This window comes from Paraphaeosphaeria sporulosa, assembly GCF_001642045.1.
Source record: "Paraphaeosphaeria sporulosa strain AP3s5-JAC2a unplaced genomic scaffold CC84scaffold_5, whole genome shotgun sequence".
Taxonomy (NCBI): Eukaryota; Fungi; Ascomycota; class Dothideomycetes; order Pleosporales; family Didymosphaeriaceae; genus Paraphaeosphaeria; species Paraphaeosphaeria sporulosa.
The window spans coordinates 105,161-123,376 of record NW_017253364.1 but is presented as its reverse complement, the minus strand read 5'-3'; the positions used below and the strand labels follow the sequence as shown (position 1 = coordinate 123,376).

Here is an 18,216-nt window from a genome sequence, read left to right as displayed (position 1 = left end):
GGGCCGTGTCGCGAACACTGCTGGCGGCGACGCAGCATGCGGCGATGGAACTGGGAGGATGGATGCCGCGAGGAGGCGTGGTGCAGCGTAGCGGTCCCGCGGCGGGCGCACGCGAGTTGCAGAGGAGTGTAGATTGGGGGAAGGAGCATCGCAAGCGACGGTCGTGCAAGTGACGGATCTGGTCGCAACTGCTGCCATCAGTCGCACAATTTTCGCTGCGTATCTTCTACAGAAAGGGGGTGGGGAGCCGTGCAGTCAACCTGCGGTCTCTACGCAAACGCGTTTCCAACTGTGCCACTGCGCGGTTCGTGGCGTTGCAGGCGACGTTGCACAGCGTGCGGGCGGCGCGCCCACGATCCAGACTTGAACATGCAGCACGCGCGACGCGGGACGGGGCTGAGAAGCGCAATGGGGGATTGCAACACCTCGTATAAACGACCATCTACAAACAATTGTCCCAACCCAACCCAGGGCGTCCCGTCTAAAGCAGCCAGCCGCCTCGTATCCATCGCTTCGTACCTGCACCGGCCCCCTGACTCTGACATAGGAGATATAGTCGACAAGACCCGACAGCGCAGGCGCAGATAGTATAGAGCGAGTACATCACTCGGCCCGAATCAGCGCTCGAGCTGCAGAACAAAACGCCACTGTAGATGAACTCCAAGGACCAACGAGCGAAGAAAGACTTGTAAACGACAGTGAGTGAGACAGGAAAGAAACGACGGAACGATGAAACTCCAAGCCTGTACCTTAGCTTTTGTCTTTCCACGCCAATTAGGATAACTCCAAACCTTTTCGATGTTGACAAACGAGAGAACAACCAAACCAATCGTGATCATAAGGATATACAAGAAGCAATGCAAAGCCGTGACGTCATATGAAACGAAGCAAGTGTACTGTGTTGCGTGTGCTGAACGGTTCAGCAGTAGTTGGGAGATCCCCGCAGGGGTCGCCTAGTGCTTGGGTGGGGTGGGAAAGAGGCTGAGGTATTGACCTCGACTTTTCTGTGGCACGCTGCCGGCTCTGGTACGAGCTGTGCTGTTTGAAGCGAGCAACTTAGCAGCGCCGTCGGAAGATGCGTACTTGTGGTGCGTTCGAGACTGAGACGAAGAGCCAGTGGAGCCCTGAAGAGCCAGCTCAAGTGAATCCTTCATCTCTGCGTCAAGCGTAGTCTGTGCGAAGTTTGCGGGTTCGTATTCATCGCTCGAGGCGAAGAAGGTCCGTCCTTGCGGACTGCGACCTGGCGGAGTTGCCTCATCATCTTCATCATTCTCGTCCTGGAAGGCGAATGAACCCATGTCCTCGGAAATCTGGTCAACCACTGGAGAGAGGTCCTGGCGAGGGGCCCGAGAGGAGTGAACAAGCTCTGGAAGGCTCCCCGCGGAGCCCGCAGAGCGACGAATGCCTGCGGTCCATGAGCCTGAGCCATGGCCATTAGACATGACGCTGCTGTCGTAGGAGCTCTTGCTGGTTCGGACGTGACTACTACGCGTCGAGCTGGCAACGCTGCGAGTTGGTTCAAGGAGTGGGAAGTGCTTGTCTGATCCCTCGTAATCTGCCAGAAGGTTGTCGTACATATCTTCGCGAGGAATCTGATCTTTGCACTCCGCTGACCCAAGGACCGACGGTGTGAAACTAAAGCGGCCGGCTTCACCGAACGGGCCCTGGGGATTGAAGTAATCGGAAGGTGTCTGCACACTCGTCGTGGAGCTGGAGACGGCGGACCTTGGTTCCAATTCAGGGACGTTGTTCATGTTTGGGACCAGCAGTGATGCACGGAAGTTGCTGGCGAATAAACCTGGAGTCAAGGGTGGCTCATCTTCAAGCACTGGTGTCGATACTGCGCTGGGATTTGACGGGATAGCTGTCGCTTGTCGGTGAGCTTGTTGCCCAGGCGCACGATTACGGTCTTGGTTGTTTCCATCCCAATCCAGCTCGCACTCGGCCTCGAGGGCGTTGTCATATATGTAATCGATGTCATCCTCCCAGGATTCTTCTATCACTTTCCACGTATTCGACTTTCTTTGAGCATTAGACGGCTTCCTAATTGAGTTTTTACGGGATAGACCAGGAGATACGTGGGCCTCCGACATCGGCGCTACAGGCCGCGCGATTGTCTGTATATTCAGTTGATTTGGTAGCACGTGTGAATCCCTCCGAGCGTGCGTTTTAGCGACAGGAGATCGTTGGCTGAAGGAGAAGGATCCATGCGAGGGCGAGCGAGGGGATTTCGGGGATTTGTTCGGTGGTAGGGGTGCAGGCCTAGGGCTGACGAAGCGCTCTGGCTCTTCTGCAACATCTTCCAGGGCAGGACTGAACGGAGGAGTGAAAGGATGTATGGCCGAATCGTCGGGCGTAGTGAGGGCGTGACCAACGCAGTCGGGCTCTTCAGCCATAGTAGGGAGTAGCCCACCCATGCGCGTAGGACTCAACGGAGCCGCGTTGTCCCACACACCTGATTGTCTGTTTGTACGCATCGTGACAGTGTCTTGAGCATCGTGACTGGCGGCCGGATTGCGAGATGACCCTCGCGGTGGTGGGTTCGCGGACTGAGTGTGGCGATGCGTACGAGCATTGACGACTGGTCGGGAGAAGCTCTCAACAGAACGAGTTTGGCGCAGCGGTGGTCGCACCGAGCTTTCCGGGGACGCGGCAGGCTCTTGCGATTCGATAACGTGGTCGATGAAATCGGGAGGCGGTCTGAGCTCCATGGCAGAAATGGACCGTCGCTCAGTGTTCGTTAGATCTTCCTCTGAACAGTTTGAAGAATGCAACAAATCCTGCGTCTTAATCCCGTTAAGATCACGACAGGGTGCTTGCGAGGCTCGAACCGCACGGAATCCAGCAGCAAGCTCGTTTTCGGTCGCTTCTTCAAGGGCAGCGAAATGTTGCCGATTGGTGTGCGTAAGATGCTGAAAGTCAAAGGGGTTTGAAATCAGGCTCTTCAGGTGTTGCGCTGCCTTAGTTAGATACGGAAATGAACGAAGAGACTGAGATGAACTTACCGGAGCTCTCTGCTTGATCAGTCTGCTTCTTGCTCTTACGCAGCATAGATGATCTTCTAGTCCCTGGTGGCGGCTCCTCGTGGTCGTGAGCTTGCGAGAATGACGCACTCGATCTTTTGCCCTTTTTGCTCCGGAAAAGCGACCGACTTGACGAGGCGTCATACCCAGACATGTTCGGTGAGGATGGAGGTGCAAAAGAGGCCATTGAAGTCGCCGTGTTACTGCGGGATCGCAAAGTAAAAACGGAGTGTCTTTTTCCATGCAGTGATCCTACGCGCTGCTCTGGTGAGTGAGGATCTCCATAGGAAGAGTATTCTGAGCTCTGAGACGCCCCAACATCAGAGACGGAAGTCGAGGTTGACCTGCTTGTGACGAGCGAATCCACCGATGATTGTGTGGAGGCTATGAAGACGTTGTTTTTCTGGGAAACAAACATGACTGAAGATTCCTGGATTAACAACCGTTGAGCAATAGTAGCTTCAACAATGGGAATATAGATCAGGGAGTCCTTGAACGTCGTGCACAGAGCCCCACAAGTCGCTGGCTAGAATGGTCAAGGCTACCTTCATGGAGTATTACGTGACAGGTCGGGGAAGTTTGACAACCCGTCGCGTACGCGTGATCGGGATATATGAGAGAACGATAATCTGCTTGGACGTGTCAGCGAAGCCGGCGTATTATGCGCGACATCCAGGGTAGTCCTAGGCATGCGACTGGATTGGACAGGAACAACGCGAATAGGACCGGGGGGGATCCTAGGAAACAATAACAACAATGAGGAGGCGAGTAAATCAGCCGCGACGGTATCGTACGTGCCATGTGCTTACCGTGGGTGGAGGTCGGGCCAGCCGCTACCAAAGCAATGACTGAAGCGACGGTAGACCTCGGTGAAGAGTCTTACTGACAGGAAGGATAGCCCCAGGCTATATCGCAGGATCAATGCGACGGAGCGCTGTCCGGCAACGGCAGGATGCAAGGAATAGCGATCGAGGTGGCAGTGATTGACAGCGATGGACAGAGAGCTCGGGAATATGACAGGAAGGTCGAACACGACGAGACGGTTGCTGGACCTTGGTATCGAGGTGAGTTTCTTTTGACAATTCTATGTTTGGACTGAGGGAGTGAATGTGGACGTCTCGGGGGCTATATTTCGTAACGAAGCATCTTGTTGCTGCAAGAGAAACGGTCAGGGAACTTGAGTGGTAGCAGAACGCGAACAGAGGGTAGGGATAGCATCCGTAAGTACATGGGCCTCCACAGAACAGCGGAGGAGTGAATTGTGCTCTGTGCTCGCCGAAGTTAGCGTGCTAGCAGGGATCAAGCGCGCTGCACGAAAGGATGGCCTCGACGTATGGGTCCGTGTTCGGGCTGTGGGCGAGTTGAGTGTGCCCAGGATAGATGTCAGGGTGGGGGATGCAGCATCAGGGGTCGAGGACAGGGGGTCCAACGCAGAAGCCACTCAGCATCTAAGCCCTAAGGCCAGCGGCCCGGCATAACGGCAGCAGGGCAATTTACAACAGAACAGGGGCAAGAGTCGACGCGTTGATTGGGTGTTGCTTGTAAATAAAACGGCTAAATGGCCGCCAGGACCGCCAGTGGGTCAGTTCGCATGGTGATTGTTTTTCGATCAAGACGAGTCCGTGCGAGAGCCACTGCCGTGCGATGGACAAAATATCGGCAGCCAGCGTCTCACCAACCGACTCTTGATGAGGGGACTGATGGCATGGGCGCTGTCGAGGTCATTTACATGTCGGACGCGCGAAACAAAGCAGAGCGAAACCAAACGGTGCGCATGAGAGTCGGTGCAATAGTGATAGGCATCCCAGGGCCGAACACTTTCCGCCGCCGTCAGGCGAGCAGTGCGGGTCGGATGCATAGAGGCGCGGATGTCCTTCCGCTGCGTGTTGTAGTAGTGGTCCAGCGTACGGCGTACGTTGGTCTTGGAAGCATGGGATGGTTGTCCAATTTCCAAAGAGCGCCAAGTGTCGAGCAAACGTGCCAGAAGGCAGACCAACCCACGCAGACGGTGCAACATCGTGGTCAGGCGGTCAGAGGCGGTCGATAGACTCTGTAGGACAGCATATGTGTACGTTGCAGAGCACAACGTGGGGCTCCGATTGCAGTTAGCAGGCCGTTCAGCCACCAGCGATCTTGCCTCGCGCGATGAAACAGCCGACGAGCATCACGCTCATGGCGAAAGCCCCGACAAGTGACAGTCACTGATTGCAGGGCTGTCGCGAGTCTGAGGGCCTGAGGGGTGCTTCGGACCGCAAGCATGGGCAGCAAGAGTTCATCGGCGGCTCTCTCCGGGGCATCACGGCAAGAATCCTCTGCCAACCACAAGCGGAGCGGTTCGTGTGCGGCGCTCCACCGCGATAGCCTGCCGCTTCGGGCAAGAATCGACGGGTACCGCAGAAATCCGTTGGTCCACGGCGTGGAAGCTGAAGCTGAGGACACAGAACAGGCCCTGGTGCACGCGACTGGAGGGCACGTTGCGAGCTCTTGCAAGCATGGCGTGCCGTCACGGTTGCAGTCGACTGCCGACGACCACGAGGCGAGGGGAGACGGTACAACGGAGCAATCGCAAAGAGGGCAAATGCTCGGGCGAGGGAGGGGCGTTGTGGGACGTCCACTCGTTGCGCACACAATTGCGTGCTGCTGTGGAGGGAGCCAGGCCCGTTTCTGCTGGAGGTCAAGGTCGTGGGATGATCGCGTCCGCGCTGATTGCTCTTCTGGGGAAGGGGCCTCCCGCGATGCTGCATCGAGGAAAGCGCGGCCTGCAGCGCGTTGCAGCACCCTTCGAGCGCCATCACACCGCCGCCTCGTTCTGCGCCATCACGCCCGCTCCCAAGGTACATACGGCTAGCTGACTTAGCACCCTCGCCGCGTGCAGCTTGCACAAAGCATTGTGCGCCGTCAGACATCGCCCGCAGCTCCATGCCTCCACCAGGTCCGCCGGCATCCGGAGGTCCAGTAAACCACCACGCCTGGCCAGTATCCTCACCAACAGCAGCGCCAGCACCGGTCAGCCGTCCCTTGCCTCGCCGTGTATCCCGCCGGAGTGGTACCAGACGCTTGCTTTAGACTGTTCAGGCGCCATGTTCCCACGGTGGTGGCTTTGGCGCCTGTCCATCGCGCGCCTCTCCCTGCCGCGAATATCGACGGCCTAGTCCAGCGAATGTGCCGTTTTCAAGCACCACCTCAGCTCACTTCAGCTCCCCAACCGTGTACCGAGCAAGAATAGCCAGTGCCTTCGCGCCTTCCTGCAAGAGCACCTGAAAATCCCGACGCTGAGCCGTGCCGTTGGGCCCTGGCCCTGGTACCTGCATCGTTGAACATCGCACCCACAATTCGACACTATCCCAGCTGCGACTTGCCCAGGCCACATTTTCCGAGGTCCTCTTGTTCGTTAATGACGTTGCCTTGCTCCGCGGTAACTCCAGCCACCCACCATCTCCATCTGACGAGCCGTACGTTCCCTTTCGCCCGTCGTGTTGCGCTCCCGGTCCCGAAAACGGAGCGCAACCCCATCTCTGGGGTTGCTCCCACAGGAAAGGCACCTATGCGACCACCCTCCAAACGAGAGCTTACAGTATGCATCTTTGCGTGATAGGCCCGAACAGATCGGGCTTGCTTGAGTTGCACAAAGATGCAGCTTCCAGGACTGAGCATGTCACCAATGTTGGTCGTCTGCAAAAATTGGCCCAAAGACATACCGTGGTCGGCGTCGAGAGAGCTCGACATCCCGTGTGGAATCAAGCCTACTGAGGTACCTGTATCGCTCCACGTAAATCATACTGCGAAGCCCCCTCGTACTTGCAAAGGTCTATCCCAGCCAGACGGACCCTACTACGACGCCCCGTCAACGCTCTACTGCAACCCATCCCACAATCTTGCAGACGTTGCCTCGTATATGCCCACAACATCCCAGTAGTCTGGCCGGCTTTCACCGTTGATGAAAACCTTACAAAGAACTACTGCAGCTCACAGTCTTTATCCGCAAATGCAATCACGAGGATGAAAACATCCGGGTTGGGTGGCGGCCCGTTTCCGTAGACTAGTTTACCACAACTACCAAACGGTTCCTGCAGTTTTCCGGAACACACACCGGTCTCTTGGTCTACGGCGATGGCCTTCTCCGCGCTTGGTCGGTTACCTCTGTACCAAGCAAATAACGGTATGCGGCTCTTTTTCGTTCGAGTAATCAAATGGCGTCCGTCATTCACCAACCCCAGAGGCACTGTTCTCGTCAACGGAGGCCGTCCCGAGATACATGTGGGGCGCACAAGTACAAGTCCCGCGAGCTGCATAGCTTCAATTGCTAAGATCGATAGTCGCAAAAAATTTCGACGAGCAGTCGCACCATGTTGATCCAGTCCCGCCACCTTGGGTCAACAGATGGTAGTCAGTTTGGCGATTTGGAAGTGGTGTCCGCTTGCGGCCAGTGGCACGCAGTCTCTGGCCGACTATCACATCGCTCCTTAACTTCTCCATAGACTCCAGAATTGGCTGCGGGCGTTCCCGCCAAGGCTTTCCCCCAAAACGACTGCCGAACAGCTATGACTTCATTCAATACGCCACAGATGGCATGATCATAATTAGCCAACTACATCTAGGGCAAGCTCTACTGCACGACTATTGTTTTCCGCGAAGACAATGGTCCAGGCACCACTGGGTTGACGACAACAAAGTCAAAGTCTCCTTGTTGTCTTGTTCATCGGTACATGCCTGGCGCTGCGCTGCCATGTTGACAGTGCGGCGAAACGCAGCTACGCATGTAGCACAGAGTCAGGTGTACCGTACCTGACAACATCGACAGTTGAAACACCCGTGTTCGCATTGGCCCACTCAAGAAGCTGATCTCTATTTCTGAGCGGGCGAGTCACGGCTGTCCGCTTATGGTGCGGCGCAAGGTTTGTTTCACAATTGGGACTTTCTTTGGTAGCGATGCTTGGTTCCACCACCAACAGCCTCGTGGACCATGCCTTTAGCTAAAGCACGCGTCGTGGATTTAGTAAGGGGTTTCGCAGAAGCAATTGCCAACACGACAAACTGGCGTGATCGCGCACTCATTTCCAAGCCTATAGCGCAGACAATCCTCTTTTGAAAACATGGTGCAACGTGGTTTTGTTTCGCGGTCCGCTGGCATTTTCAAGGTTCCCCCGAGTTCTTTTCCTCGGTCAACTTTCCGCAAATACAGTTCCCCAGTGCCGTGACCCCACTTCGTTATTTGCGCTATTTCTTCGTGGGGCTTACTCAGAGCGGTCAAGACGACATCCTCGGTAGAAACAGCTTCCGGCTGTGGCTCCACGCGAGAGATGTGCGAGATTCGTTGTTCTGTTAGCATCCGATCAAACCACCAGCTTGGGACCCAGTGCGGTACGATGATCCCTAAACCAAACCGTAACAGTACCTATAAGCGGGCTGGATCAGCGTAGGGCTCAATTAGCAATCGCTGACACGTCGAGAGGCATTTGAGAGCGATTCTGTGTATGCTCGATGTCAGGGCTGCGTGCCAACGACGACTTGTCATCCCAGCCAGCGAATACATGTTTAATTGCTGGCTATTCACAGCTTCCGTAGCTTGACAGCTAAACCAGACTGTCCGTCAGAATCCCATGAGTGAAGAATCCTTCCAAGTCGACTTTAAAGTTTGCCCTTCATCCACGATCAAAAGGCAGCTAGGATAAATTGATCGTCCGAGCCGGGCACAGACCACAAACATACACAGTTGATACCCAAAAGAAGCATTCACGGTTCACTCCGGCTTTGGAGCCTCAAGCAACGCAGCTTATCTTTCGTAAGGACGTCTAAGAGCAAGGAGTACACTGGACAACACAAAATACAGCATGTTCACCATTCCTAAATTTTGGAATGTGGAACGAGAATCAGCCTGGCATAATTCGGAGCTCTAAATCTTGCAGATGCGATACTTGCACACGCGGACCCGAAGTCCGGGAACAGCAGCTGCTACAGTGGCGACAAACATGGGTTCGATCCTTCGGGCCCAACCCAGCAATTCGCAGAGTTTTAAGGGAACCGCGGACCGGTACGGCGTCTGGAGCTGCGTATGCATACCCATGATTCCCCATAAATTCCCACGAACCGGGCATCGAATGCGCGCATACATGTTGTCATTCCCGGGCGAAGGGACAATTGCGCATGTCACTCGCGCGGACATTTGTCGCCACCGCCATCGCCATCACCGGACTAGAGGCTTATTACAGGTCGCATCACCCTCCTTCGCGAATGTACCTGCGTATGGTCTAGATATGTGGTGACGTCCCGGCACGGCACGGCACGTACAACAGGGGTGTGTAAGATCGCTTGGTACGCATCTCACACCGCGTACATCATTTGATGGCAGGTGGTGTTCGAAGCAGTATTCAAGTCTCAAGACATCGCACCACTTATGGCTTCCCTATCAATTTGAAAGTGGCCAACATTTTCTTACCACCCGAAAAGCTTGACGGCCGGACAGGTCTCCACGCTTGCATCCTGCAAGGCCCCTTGTATGTGATGCTGCAGGTACGTGTAATCATGTGGGTCTGAGGCTGAACAGTTCCGCCCGCTCTTGCAGTGTTGAGGTCATCAAATGAAGCAGCTCGTGAAAATAGTTGTGGCCCGCGTGCAGTACTGCCTGCCTAAAGTGTGTGAGCGGTGCGCCTGACGTAGGTAGTCATTACGCCCGAGGACACGTGGATTGTGGTAAGGGCTTTTTCGATCATTGAAGGTGTGCTGAATAGTAGTGTTTGCTGATGGAAATACGAAAGCACTGCGAAGCTTAGCTGAGTCGATCAAGAAACTCAGCTGGGTGGCCTAAAGCAACAATGGCAAGTGACCACGGAGCGCACGCTCTCCCTTGACGCACTTCGAGGATCGCCCCCAGATCCCATCATACGACGAACTGGCATAGACTATTTTGACCTATGGTTTGTGTCCTTTTTAGACAGACATTCATTTTTTTACGGTGTAGTGGCAGGTTTCCGAGTACGGTCGTAGATATTGATGGTCCAACAAGCTCTCAGTCTACCTTGAAAGCATTCCCTTAAAGATCTTGATAATACAACGCCTCGACACATGGTCTATGCCCTAGAATTGTAATCTCACGCAGCGCCATGGGCTCGTAATACATTATATTGAAAGTGCCAAAAGGTTCATGCTATACATCCTCACTGGAGTATTGACGCACTGTGTCCGTCCTGCTTCCCCTATCCTCTCCCGCTACAGACGTCACCAAGTCACCATCGCTCCACACCACATGCACCAAAAATATTGATATCCGCCTTCCCCTATCATCTCATTCAGCCACCCGCCCGCCATCCGCTCTTACGCCGCTCAAACGATCGATGCTGAGACCGTGTAACCGTAAGATCCGGCACTGTGCTCATCTGCCGGCCTTGAGGTGTTGGGTCCGGGGCGGCGGGTCGAGGGTGGTCAGACGGGATTACGTGAGATCACAGCAATGGGTAAGCGGTGTGCGGTGGTCAGCGGGCTAGGGGTGACGCCGGAACAGTTGAGGTACCTTTGTGAGCATGTTCGGGCAGGGGAGGCGGGGTAGAGTGGATTTTGATGGGACAGGAGAGATTGGTGGTGGGAGGTAGTAGGGAAGGGGGGCATAGTATGCATGTGTAGAGGGTGGTGAGGAGATCTGCCCGTGGGAGAGGGAGTCTTTCATGGTGAGCAAACTGCGATATAAAGGTCTCACGAAAACCACCCTTTCCTGAACCGGATCAATCTGTTCCCTAGAATACTACACATGACGGCCCTTGCAGCCAAGAATACCCCATGGCAAGGACCCTTTGTATCGAGAATCGATAGGCCACCAGCGTTCTTTTGTACAATCAACGATAAACCCTATGGTATTTCCTGGCTGAAATGGCGGAACAAGTTTCTTGTATCCGAATTATGAGCACTAGAAGGTCAAAGTTTCGGAGCATTTCTCAGTATAAAGATTTCATTCGAAACACTTTATCATTCCTATATCATTGGCCCGCAATACACTTATCCCTCAATTTCTCATCTTTCAAAGTCAGCGTCTTTCTCATTAAAATATTACTCTACTAAGCAAGTCACTATCCAAGATGGGACATACAGCGAGAATCACGAACTGGCTGATCACGCCGCTTTTCAGCACCGTCTCACTTCTAGCAAAGCTCAATCGTTCAACGACCATAGGCGGCTCCGTTTTCGATGACGAAAGTGTCATGCACAGCGTTCAGAAGTCGTCCACATTTCAAATCAGCACAGGATCGTCTTTGCCATTGGGGAACCACCGGGGATGATCTTCTTCTTACAGTTGGTCTTTGAAGGCGATGATGGATCATTGGTTATACGCTGACCTCGATGTTCACTGTCTGGACGCCTTGTCCCTGGCTAACCAACAGCTTGGTCTGGTATCACGGCGAGTTTAGATGAATTCAACCCATGGAATGGTCCACGTTGATGTGGACCCGAGAGAGTGGTGGGCTTAACTTCGATTATGCGCGAGCTGTGCTATCTCAGAGTCATCCGGTCTGTGATTGTTTCAGGTTGCCGCAGACCATGACCTACTTCATCATTCATTTGCGTCAGCATGTATGAAGCAAAGAACCATAAACGTTCAGAACATTGAGTGACGTGTAATGTTTGTAGGACAGATTGGAGCGGCACCAGGGGTCTCGAACATGATTGCAGGAGCTGTGGTATTCCATGCCCAAAGTAGTACCTGCCAGCCATCTACATGTTGAAGCGCGTTCTCTCCTTCTCGGCATGCGCTTTCCATTGCCATTCTTGGCCACTCTTGAACTGTATGCCCCTATCGATTCGCCTCAACTTGAGTGTAGCTCTAGGCCCGATTTCCTGCATTCCAACCCTGATGTCTTCCACTCCCTTCAAGGGCTTTCCATTTGCGTCTAGGACTTGCTTCTCCGTTGCGCGCTTCTCACGGAATACGTATCTGTGGCGGCGCAGGAAGATGTAATCTCGCTGGTTGTGTAGCGTCACGGCAGTGCGACCTTGCAGTTCGGGCTGTGCGGGAAAGAGGCCTCGCCAAAGATGGGCTGTCAAGAGACCTAGGGGTGTCCGGAAGCCTGTGCAGCACAGAGTCAGTTTTTGTGTCAAACAGTTTCGCTCAAGCCTAGGCTAAGTGGATGAAGACTCGTCGTCTCGCATTGCACATGCATCGACTTTGTGTTTGGGCAACTCACCATTCAGTACTAGCTCAGGATGGAAACCCTGATCTTTGCCATGTCCAGGAAGCTTCTTTCCTTCGACCCAATTGCTTATGGAAAAGTGGAAGTGCGGACCCTCTGGGAGAAGCACGATGTCGAGGCCGTCGGGCACTTTCGCGTGGTGAGCCTCCATTAGTATAGCAAGGGCAGTATATTCGCGATTACTGGCGAACTTTGCTATCTCGCGCACAGAATACTTGTGCGCATGAGCATGCGCGCTACGACGAACGTAGTCGGCATTAGGAAAAAAAGAGGCCAAGATCTCGGCCTCGTTGTGAAGGGTTGAGTTGATAGATGTTGTGACTAGTATCTTCGGCGTTTCTGCCGGGTTGAAGACTGCAGGAAACCTAGACGCGCGATAAGCAATCAGCAGAAGCCAGGCGGAGGGAATGGAGTAGGTCTTGATTATGTTTCCAACATGACCACATCGCATCTGGGTGCTACGCACTTTTGTTTCAAGAAATCTGGTGAGATGTCAAGATTCGTTGCAGCGGTCGCGTTGGTCGTGGTAGACATGGCAGGGCTTGCGGCTCGTTCCGATTTCCGCTTCGTCCGTGATGAGACAGCCTCTGTGTCCGATGAGTCGTCTTCACACTCGGATTCCGAGTCCAACATGCTGTCTGCCTCGTCCTCTTCCTCGTCGTCTTCTACTTCATTGCCCTCTGCGTCGCGCTTCTTCAGCTTCTCCAGCAAGCCCTCCTCGCCGTTTCCCTCGACATTGTCTCCCCGCTCAGCAGCCTCTTGCTCAAGCTTGCGCTTTTTCGCCAGACGTTCCACGTCTATCGCCCAATTCAAAGCATCCTCCTCGTCGCCTACGACATCGGTGTCGAACTTCCGCTTAGCTTCGATGGTGACGGGCTGGTTTACGCGCTGCCGCTCTTCTCGCAGCGAGGGATTCTTGGCCTCTTCCCGTTTTCTGCGGAATCGCTCGTCTCTTTTCGCAGCCTCTTTCGACTTTTTCTGCGCGAGGTGGGCGCTCTGCCGGCGCAGTTTGTTTTTGGGCTTGAAGCCCTGCATCGGGGGTTCCTTGGAGAAGACCATGCTAGCGCAGATGTCGTGGAAGTCTCAACTTGTGGTGCTTGCGGCAAAGTTCTGCTGCGTCGCGACTTCCCAGAAATTTTGGCGGGTCCCGGAGCAGCGGCGGCTCTTTTCGCCGTGCTTGGCGTTCGGCATCAGTCGTCGCGTCAAGGAGTCACAGCGCAGGCGTCCAGCATCAGCCTGTAATATATTGTATCAGTATTTCGTTGAGTCATTTCTCCGTCCTCATAAGGGAGGAGACCGTGTGTATGCGCTCGCTCGTGAAAGCGTTGCGCGCCAATTGCTTCTCTTCTCTTCGTGAACCCTTTTTTAATACCAGTACCCCACCTCGCTGTGTTTATTCCGCCCGCAGCTTCACCACAACACCGCCCCACCACCGTTTTCAAGTCCCCAAGCGGAAGCAGCAGATCGTCGACATGGCGCCTGAAATGACGACCCTCAAGGGCAAAGCCTTTGATCGGGCCTCGCTCGAGTCTCTTATGAGGGTAAATACGCCGGAAGCCGACACCGCGGGGGAGTCACACTGACAGTGCACAGCGGCGCATGTTCTACACCCCTTCGTTCGATATCTACGGTGGTGTTTCCGGCCTCTACGACTACGGTCCTCCAGGCAGTGCCTTGACCAATAACATCATTGACGTGTGGCGGAAACACTTTGTGCTGAAGGAAAACATGCTTGAAGGTAATGCCCACGCGACTTCTGGAAGACCGCAATCTGACCTGGTCTAGTGGACTGCACCATGTTGACCCCGCACGATGTCCTCAAGACTTCCGGCCACGTAGACAAGTTCGCCGACTGGATGTGCAAGGACCCCAAGACCGGCGAGATCTTCCGCGCAGACCATCTTGTCGAGGAAGTACTCGAAGCGAGGATCAAGGGCGACAAGGAGGCACGTGGCGAGAAAATCGAGTTGGAAGAAGAAGACCCGAAAAAGAAGAAGAAGAAGGTCAAGAACATTGCTGCAGTCAAGTTGGACGATGCCGTGAGGGACGAGTACAAGGAGGTTCTCAACAAGATCGACAACTACAACGGCGAAGAACTCGGTCTGCTCATGAAGAAGTACGATATTCGCAACCCCGCCAACAACAGCGAGCTCACGCCTCCTGTTGCATTCAACCTCATGTTCCAGACCTCGATTGGTCCCTCCTCCAACCTGCCCGGCTACCTGCGCCCAGAAACCGCCCAGGGCCAGTTCCTCAACTTCGCAAAGCTCCTCGAGTTCAACCAGCAACAAATGCCCTTCGCGTCCGCATCCATCGGCAAGTCTTTCCGTAACGAGATCTCCCCGCGTCAGGGCCTGCTACGTGTGCGAGAGTTCTTGATGGCAGAAATCGAGCATTTTGTGGATCCCGAAGGCGGCAAGAAGCACCCTCATTTCGATGAGGTCAAGGACGTTGAGCTTGAGCTTCTCAACCGCGAAGTGCAGCTTTCTGGCAAGGCTGACGTCGACACCACACCCATTGGCAAGGCCGTCGAGACTGGTCTCGTCGACAATGAGACTCTTGGCTACTTTCTTGCGCGCATTCAGCTTTTCCTTCTCAAGATTGGTGTTGACCCCAAGAAGATTCGTTTCAGGCAGCACATGGCTAACGAGATGGCTCATTACGCGGCGGATTGTTGGGACGCCGAACTGTTGACCTCTTACGGCTGGATCGAATGCGTGGGCTGCGCCGACCGTAGTGCGTACGATCTGTCTGTTCACATGAAGAAGACTGGCGCTCCTCTTGTGGTCCGAGAACCCCGCAAGGAGCCCCTCAAGATTGAAGAATGGCAGTGCGACCTTGACAAGAAGAAGTTTGGTCCTAAGTTCAAGAAGGATGGCAAGACCGTGGAAGCTGCCATTGATGCTCTCTCCCAGGATCTGCGCGAGAAGTTGTCACTGGATTTGCAAAAGGATGGCAAGATCACAATCGATGTTCCTGGTGTCGGTGACGGCAAGGTCGAGGTGCCCAAGGAGCTGATCACCATCGAGAAGCGAACACGAGTAGAGAACGTGAGGGAGTACACACCCAATGTTATCGAGCCGTCATTTGGTATTGGTCGAATCTTCTATGTAAGTCAACTCGACGCCACATAGTCGCGAAGCAAAAGTTGGCGTGCTCATGTGGCTACCGTAACATGACGCGTATCCGGACCGTCTCTCGCATATGCATCTACTGACAAGGTACACAGGCGTTGTGCGAACATTCTTACTGGACGCGCGAGCAGGACGAAGCGCGTGGTGTACTCTCCTTCCCTCCCACGGTTGCTCCTACCAAGGTTCTGATTGTGCCGCTGAGCTCGCACGCCGACTTCAAGCCGTTTGTGCGCAAGTTGAGCAACAAGCTTCAGGACATCGGCGTCTCCAACCGAGTGGACGATTCCGGGGCCTCCATCGGCAAACGTTATTCCCGTAACGATGAGCTCGGCACCCCCTTGGGCATCACTATCGACGTAAGTGTTTCCCTGCGTTGTCTCGGAGCCCTGATAACTTTGTGTTACTTCACGGTGGACGGACTGAAGACCATGTTTAATCTAAACTGAGACTAATTTTGGATAGTTCCAATCTGTCAAAGACAATACCTTCACACTGCGAGACCGAGACTCGACTGAACAGGTGCGTGGCGGCCTGGATGAGATTTGCACGGCTATTTCCGGCCTAGTGGAGGGTAGGGAGAAGTGGGCAGACATTTCTAAGCGACTACCCAAGTTTGAGGGCCAGGAGGAAGGAGTTGGTCCCTCCTGAGGAGGCGCTCTCGATGGCGGCGTTCTTAGACATGGAACATGAACGAGCGATATCATGGAGAAGGGGTATGTCGGGGCAGTTTCTGCAGATGTACAGTAACGAGATGACTCCAAATACCCTGTACTTCTCAGGATAGACGAGGAAGGTCAATGATATTAGAAGACATGTTCTGAGACTGCAACCAAGTGACAATGTCACCCACAGCGTCGCACACGCGGCCTAGTGTTGCGACGTGGTGAAAAGCCATGCCATCAAGGTGGGGCTTTTTGTGGGAATGCATCCTTTCGCTATTGCTCATTCCAAGCGCCTTCTGCACCTGAAACACAGCGACTTCTCAAACGAATAGGTGGCGGCGACAAGTTCATGGTTACGCCGCCCCCAAATGCTGCATGCGCAAGCCTCCGACTTCGTATACCTTGCCGAGCTGTCACGCAGTGGAGCACCGACCATCGGAGTTTCAGAATTACACGATACATGGCGACGTATGCACGCGGGCGGCGGCGCTGTTTCCAACAACCTCACACGACACGGATGGGCAGATCAGGCTTCCTGCCGTCGGCATGATAATCGCACAACTTGAAAGCTCTCAGACGAACGGGCCGATTGTCAGTATCTCCGATCTTGGCCTACATGCAGCGTTGGAGACAGCTGGCGCGGGCGCGTTCCTGGACATGTCGCCGGCAGGGCATCGAGACCCAATGGATTGACAGTCGGAGCTGGCTTGGATCCGGGGGGATGGTTTGTCAAGCGCCGTTCCCAGGGAGCTTCATCCTACCGCAAGCCGGGCGTGCTGTTTACGCCCGGAACATCGGCGCGATTGCACAACGGACGGACCAAATCCTCCAAAGAGCGCGTTGGGCCCGACTTGGGTGAGGTCGCCGTCTTGCTGGAACGCACGGTGACGGATCGTGGCCTGGCCCTGAGGCATCTCACCCCGGCCTAGCAGCTGCAAGCAAGCATCGCGGCAAGGTTGGGGTTGGCGGGTTTGCTACTCGTTCGACGAACGTTGCCGAAAATTGCGAGGCGGTATCCAGTGCTCCTCAATGATCAGACCGGAGGGTTCCTGCTGACACGGAACAAGACGGCGGGGCTGGCATATTGCAGCTATTTGTAGCCGTCGGGAAGCGGGGAACGTCTGCTCCCATATGCGGAGGAAGGTGATGCTCAACTGCACTTTACAGCCTGACAGCAGACCGTCTGCGGCAGCGACTGGGATCCGGGCTGCTCTGCGCAGTAGCGGTGCATTTGACCTGGTTTCATCAGAAGGGAACGGCTCTAAGTGAAATGGGCGCTGGCGCAGCACCATCCGGGCCACGATCAAATAGCAGACGAGCGGACGCACCTGCCGCACAGTCACCGGCTTCGCTCCCACACACATTCTATCAGACCGATGCACCCGGGCAGCGGGCCCACTCATTAAGGTCTTCTAGAAACCCTCTAAACATCTGTCTAATCCTCCCATACCCGTCGCTTCTCCCGTCTTCTCTTCCTGCATCAAGCTCTGCATGAGTGCCCAGGGTCCAAAGCCCCTCTTCCCCAAGCATTGTTGCTCGCAGAACTTACACTACGCTTGGAGTGCAAGCGAGCGGCCGCCACACTCCTCCATTCCTCCTGCGTTTGTGGAATGCTGCACTGCGCCGTGGTAGTTGACTACTGGACGCTGTGACCTGGTGTGCCGAACGCTTCTTTGTTCGCTTCTTGGCCGAGGGTACGCATTCATCCTGGCTCTCACACTGCTGCAGCTCCCGCCCAGCCGCTCAAAACAGGACCAAGCAGGTTCCTCACTCGCAGCGACGCTGGCTCGCTCCTGCATATTATATTGATAATCGCCTGAGCGACGCTGGCTGCTGGCAAACATATATCCGCGGACTAGTGCCGAAGAAACCACCGCAGCACTGCCCATACACCGCCCCGCCAGCCTCCGTGGACGTAGAGCTTCACTCTCTGTGAGTTTTTATATCGGAAATCGACTGGCTTTGCGGAGACTTGCAGCTGCTCCTCGGTGGATCCTTGGGTTGCAGCCCTGCGCCGCCAATCACAACTAGCTCCCTACAGGCCGCCGACGAGCTACCACACTTACCCCCACCCCTTTTTCCCGAAGGTAACGCGCCATAATATCCCAGGACCACAGGATTGCCGCAGAAATCTGACAGCATTTGCTGGTATATAGTGAGCCGAGTGCGAGGGCTGCCCGTCGCTTGAGCAATTGTGTCGTTCTGCCGGTCCTGCGGCGGC

The 18,216-nt window shown here is 54.7% G+C and overlaps 4 protein-coding genes across 4 annotated transcripts; 1 reads left to right on the top strand and 3 right to left on the bottom strand.

Moving 5' to 3' along the window:
• Nucleotides 1-749: 749 nt before the first annotated feature.
• Nucleotides 750-3,602, bottom strand: CC84DRAFT_721398 (uncharacterized protein). Its single transcript, XM_018187162.1, has 2 exons — nucleotides 3,006-3,602; nucleotides 750-2,956 (listed from the first exon to the last, which is right to left on the bottom strand). Exons 1-2 carry the CDS (start codon nucleotides 3,439-3,441, stop codon nucleotides 954-956), a joined length of 2,439 nt encoding a protein of 812 aa, XP_018035752.1. The 5' UTR covers nucleotides 3,442-3,602; the 3' UTR covers nucleotides 750-953.
• A 2,475-nt stretch (nucleotides 3,603-6,077) lies between these two features.
• Nucleotides 6,078-6,967, bottom strand: CC84DRAFT_721343 (uncharacterized protein). The gene is made up of 3 exons (XM_018187160.1): nucleotides 6,722-6,967; nucleotides 6,457-6,669; nucleotides 6,078-6,404 (listed from the first exon to the last, which is right to left on the bottom strand). Exons 1-3 carry the CDS (start codon nucleotides 6,799-6,801, stop codon nucleotides 6,212-6,214), a joined length of 486 nt encoding a protein of 161 aa, XP_018035751.1. The 5' UTR covers nucleotides 6,802-6,967; the 3' UTR covers nucleotides 6,078-6,211.
• A 4,641-nt stretch (nucleotides 6,968-11,608) lies between these two features.
• CC84DRAFT_1118498 (Brix-domain-containing protein) lies at nucleotides 11,609-13,296 on the bottom strand. The gene is made up of 3 exons (XM_018175520.1): nucleotides 12,666-13,296; nucleotides 12,194-12,564; nucleotides 11,609-12,076 (listed from the first exon to the last, which is right to left on the bottom strand). Exons 1-3 carry the CDS (start codon nucleotides 13,256-13,258, stop codon nucleotides 11,724-11,726), a joined length of 1,317 nt encoding a protein of 438 aa, XP_018035750.1. The 5' UTR covers nucleotides 13,259-13,296; the 3' UTR covers nucleotides 11,609-11,723.
• A 130-nt stretch (nucleotides 13,297-13,426) lies between these two features.
• On the top strand, nucleotides 13,427-16,174 carry CC84DRAFT_1163942 (glycyl-tRNA synthetase-like protein). The gene is made up of 5 exons (XM_018178371.1): nucleotides 13,427-13,740; nucleotides 13,793-13,937; nucleotides 13,985-15,309; nucleotides 15,429-15,689; nucleotides 15,796-16,174. The coding sequence occupies exons 1-5, from the start codon at nucleotides 13,672-13,674 to the stop codon at nucleotides 15,979-15,981; spliced, it is 1,986 nt and encodes a 661-aa protein (XP_018035749.1). The 5' UTR covers nucleotides 13,427-13,671; the 3' UTR covers nucleotides 15,982-16,174.
• Nucleotides 16,175-18,216: the final 2,042 nt, after the last annotated feature.

Bases quoted from the DNA above. Each gene is read 5' to 3' on its own strand.
- CC84DRAFT_1163942 (XM_018178371.1), top strand. From the start codon at position 13,672: ATGGCGCCTGAAATGACGACCCTCAAGGGCAAAGCCTTTGATCGGGCC. The intron at 15,310-15,428 runs GTAAGTCAACTC...CAAGGTACACAG, and splicing joins GTATTGGTCGAATCTTCTAT to GCGTTGTGCGAACATTCTTA. The intron at 15,690-15,795 runs GTAAGTGTTTCC...AATTTTGGATAG, and splicing joins CCTTGGGCATCACTATCGAC to TTCCAATCTGTCAAAGACAA.
- CC84DRAFT_1118498 (XM_018175520.1), bottom strand. From the start codon at position 13,258: ATGGTCTTCTCCAAGGAACCCCCGATGCAGGGCTTCAAGCCCAAAAAC. The intron at 12,565-12,665 runs GTGCGTAGCACC...TCGCGCGTCTAG, and splicing joins CCAGATTTCTTGAAACAAAA to GTTTCCTGCAGTCTTCAACC. The intron at 12,077-12,193 runs GTGAGTTGCCCA...TGTGCTGCACAG, and splicing joins TCCTGAGCTAGTACTGAATG to GCTTCCGGACACCCCTAGGT.
- CC84DRAFT_721398 (XM_018187162.1), bottom strand. From the start codon at position 3,441: ATGTTTGTTTCCCAGAAAAACAACGTCTTCATAGCCTCCACACAATCA. The intron at 2,957-3,005 runs GTAAGTTCATCT...TAACTAAGGCAG, and splicing joins TGATCAAGCAGAGAGCTCCG to CGCAACACCTGAAGAGCCTG.
- CC84DRAFT_721343 (XM_018187160.1), bottom strand. From the start codon at position 6,801: ATGATTTACGTGGAGCGATACAGGTACCTCAGTAGGCTTGATTCCACA. The intron at 6,670-6,721 runs GTATGTCTTTGG...TGACATGCTCAG, and splicing joins CTCTCTCGACGCCGACCACG to TCCTGGAAGCTGCATCTTTG. The intron at 6,405-6,456 runs GTGGGTGGCTGG...AACGAACAAGAG, and splicing joins CGGCTCGTCAGATGGAGATG to GACCTCGGAAAATGTGGCCT.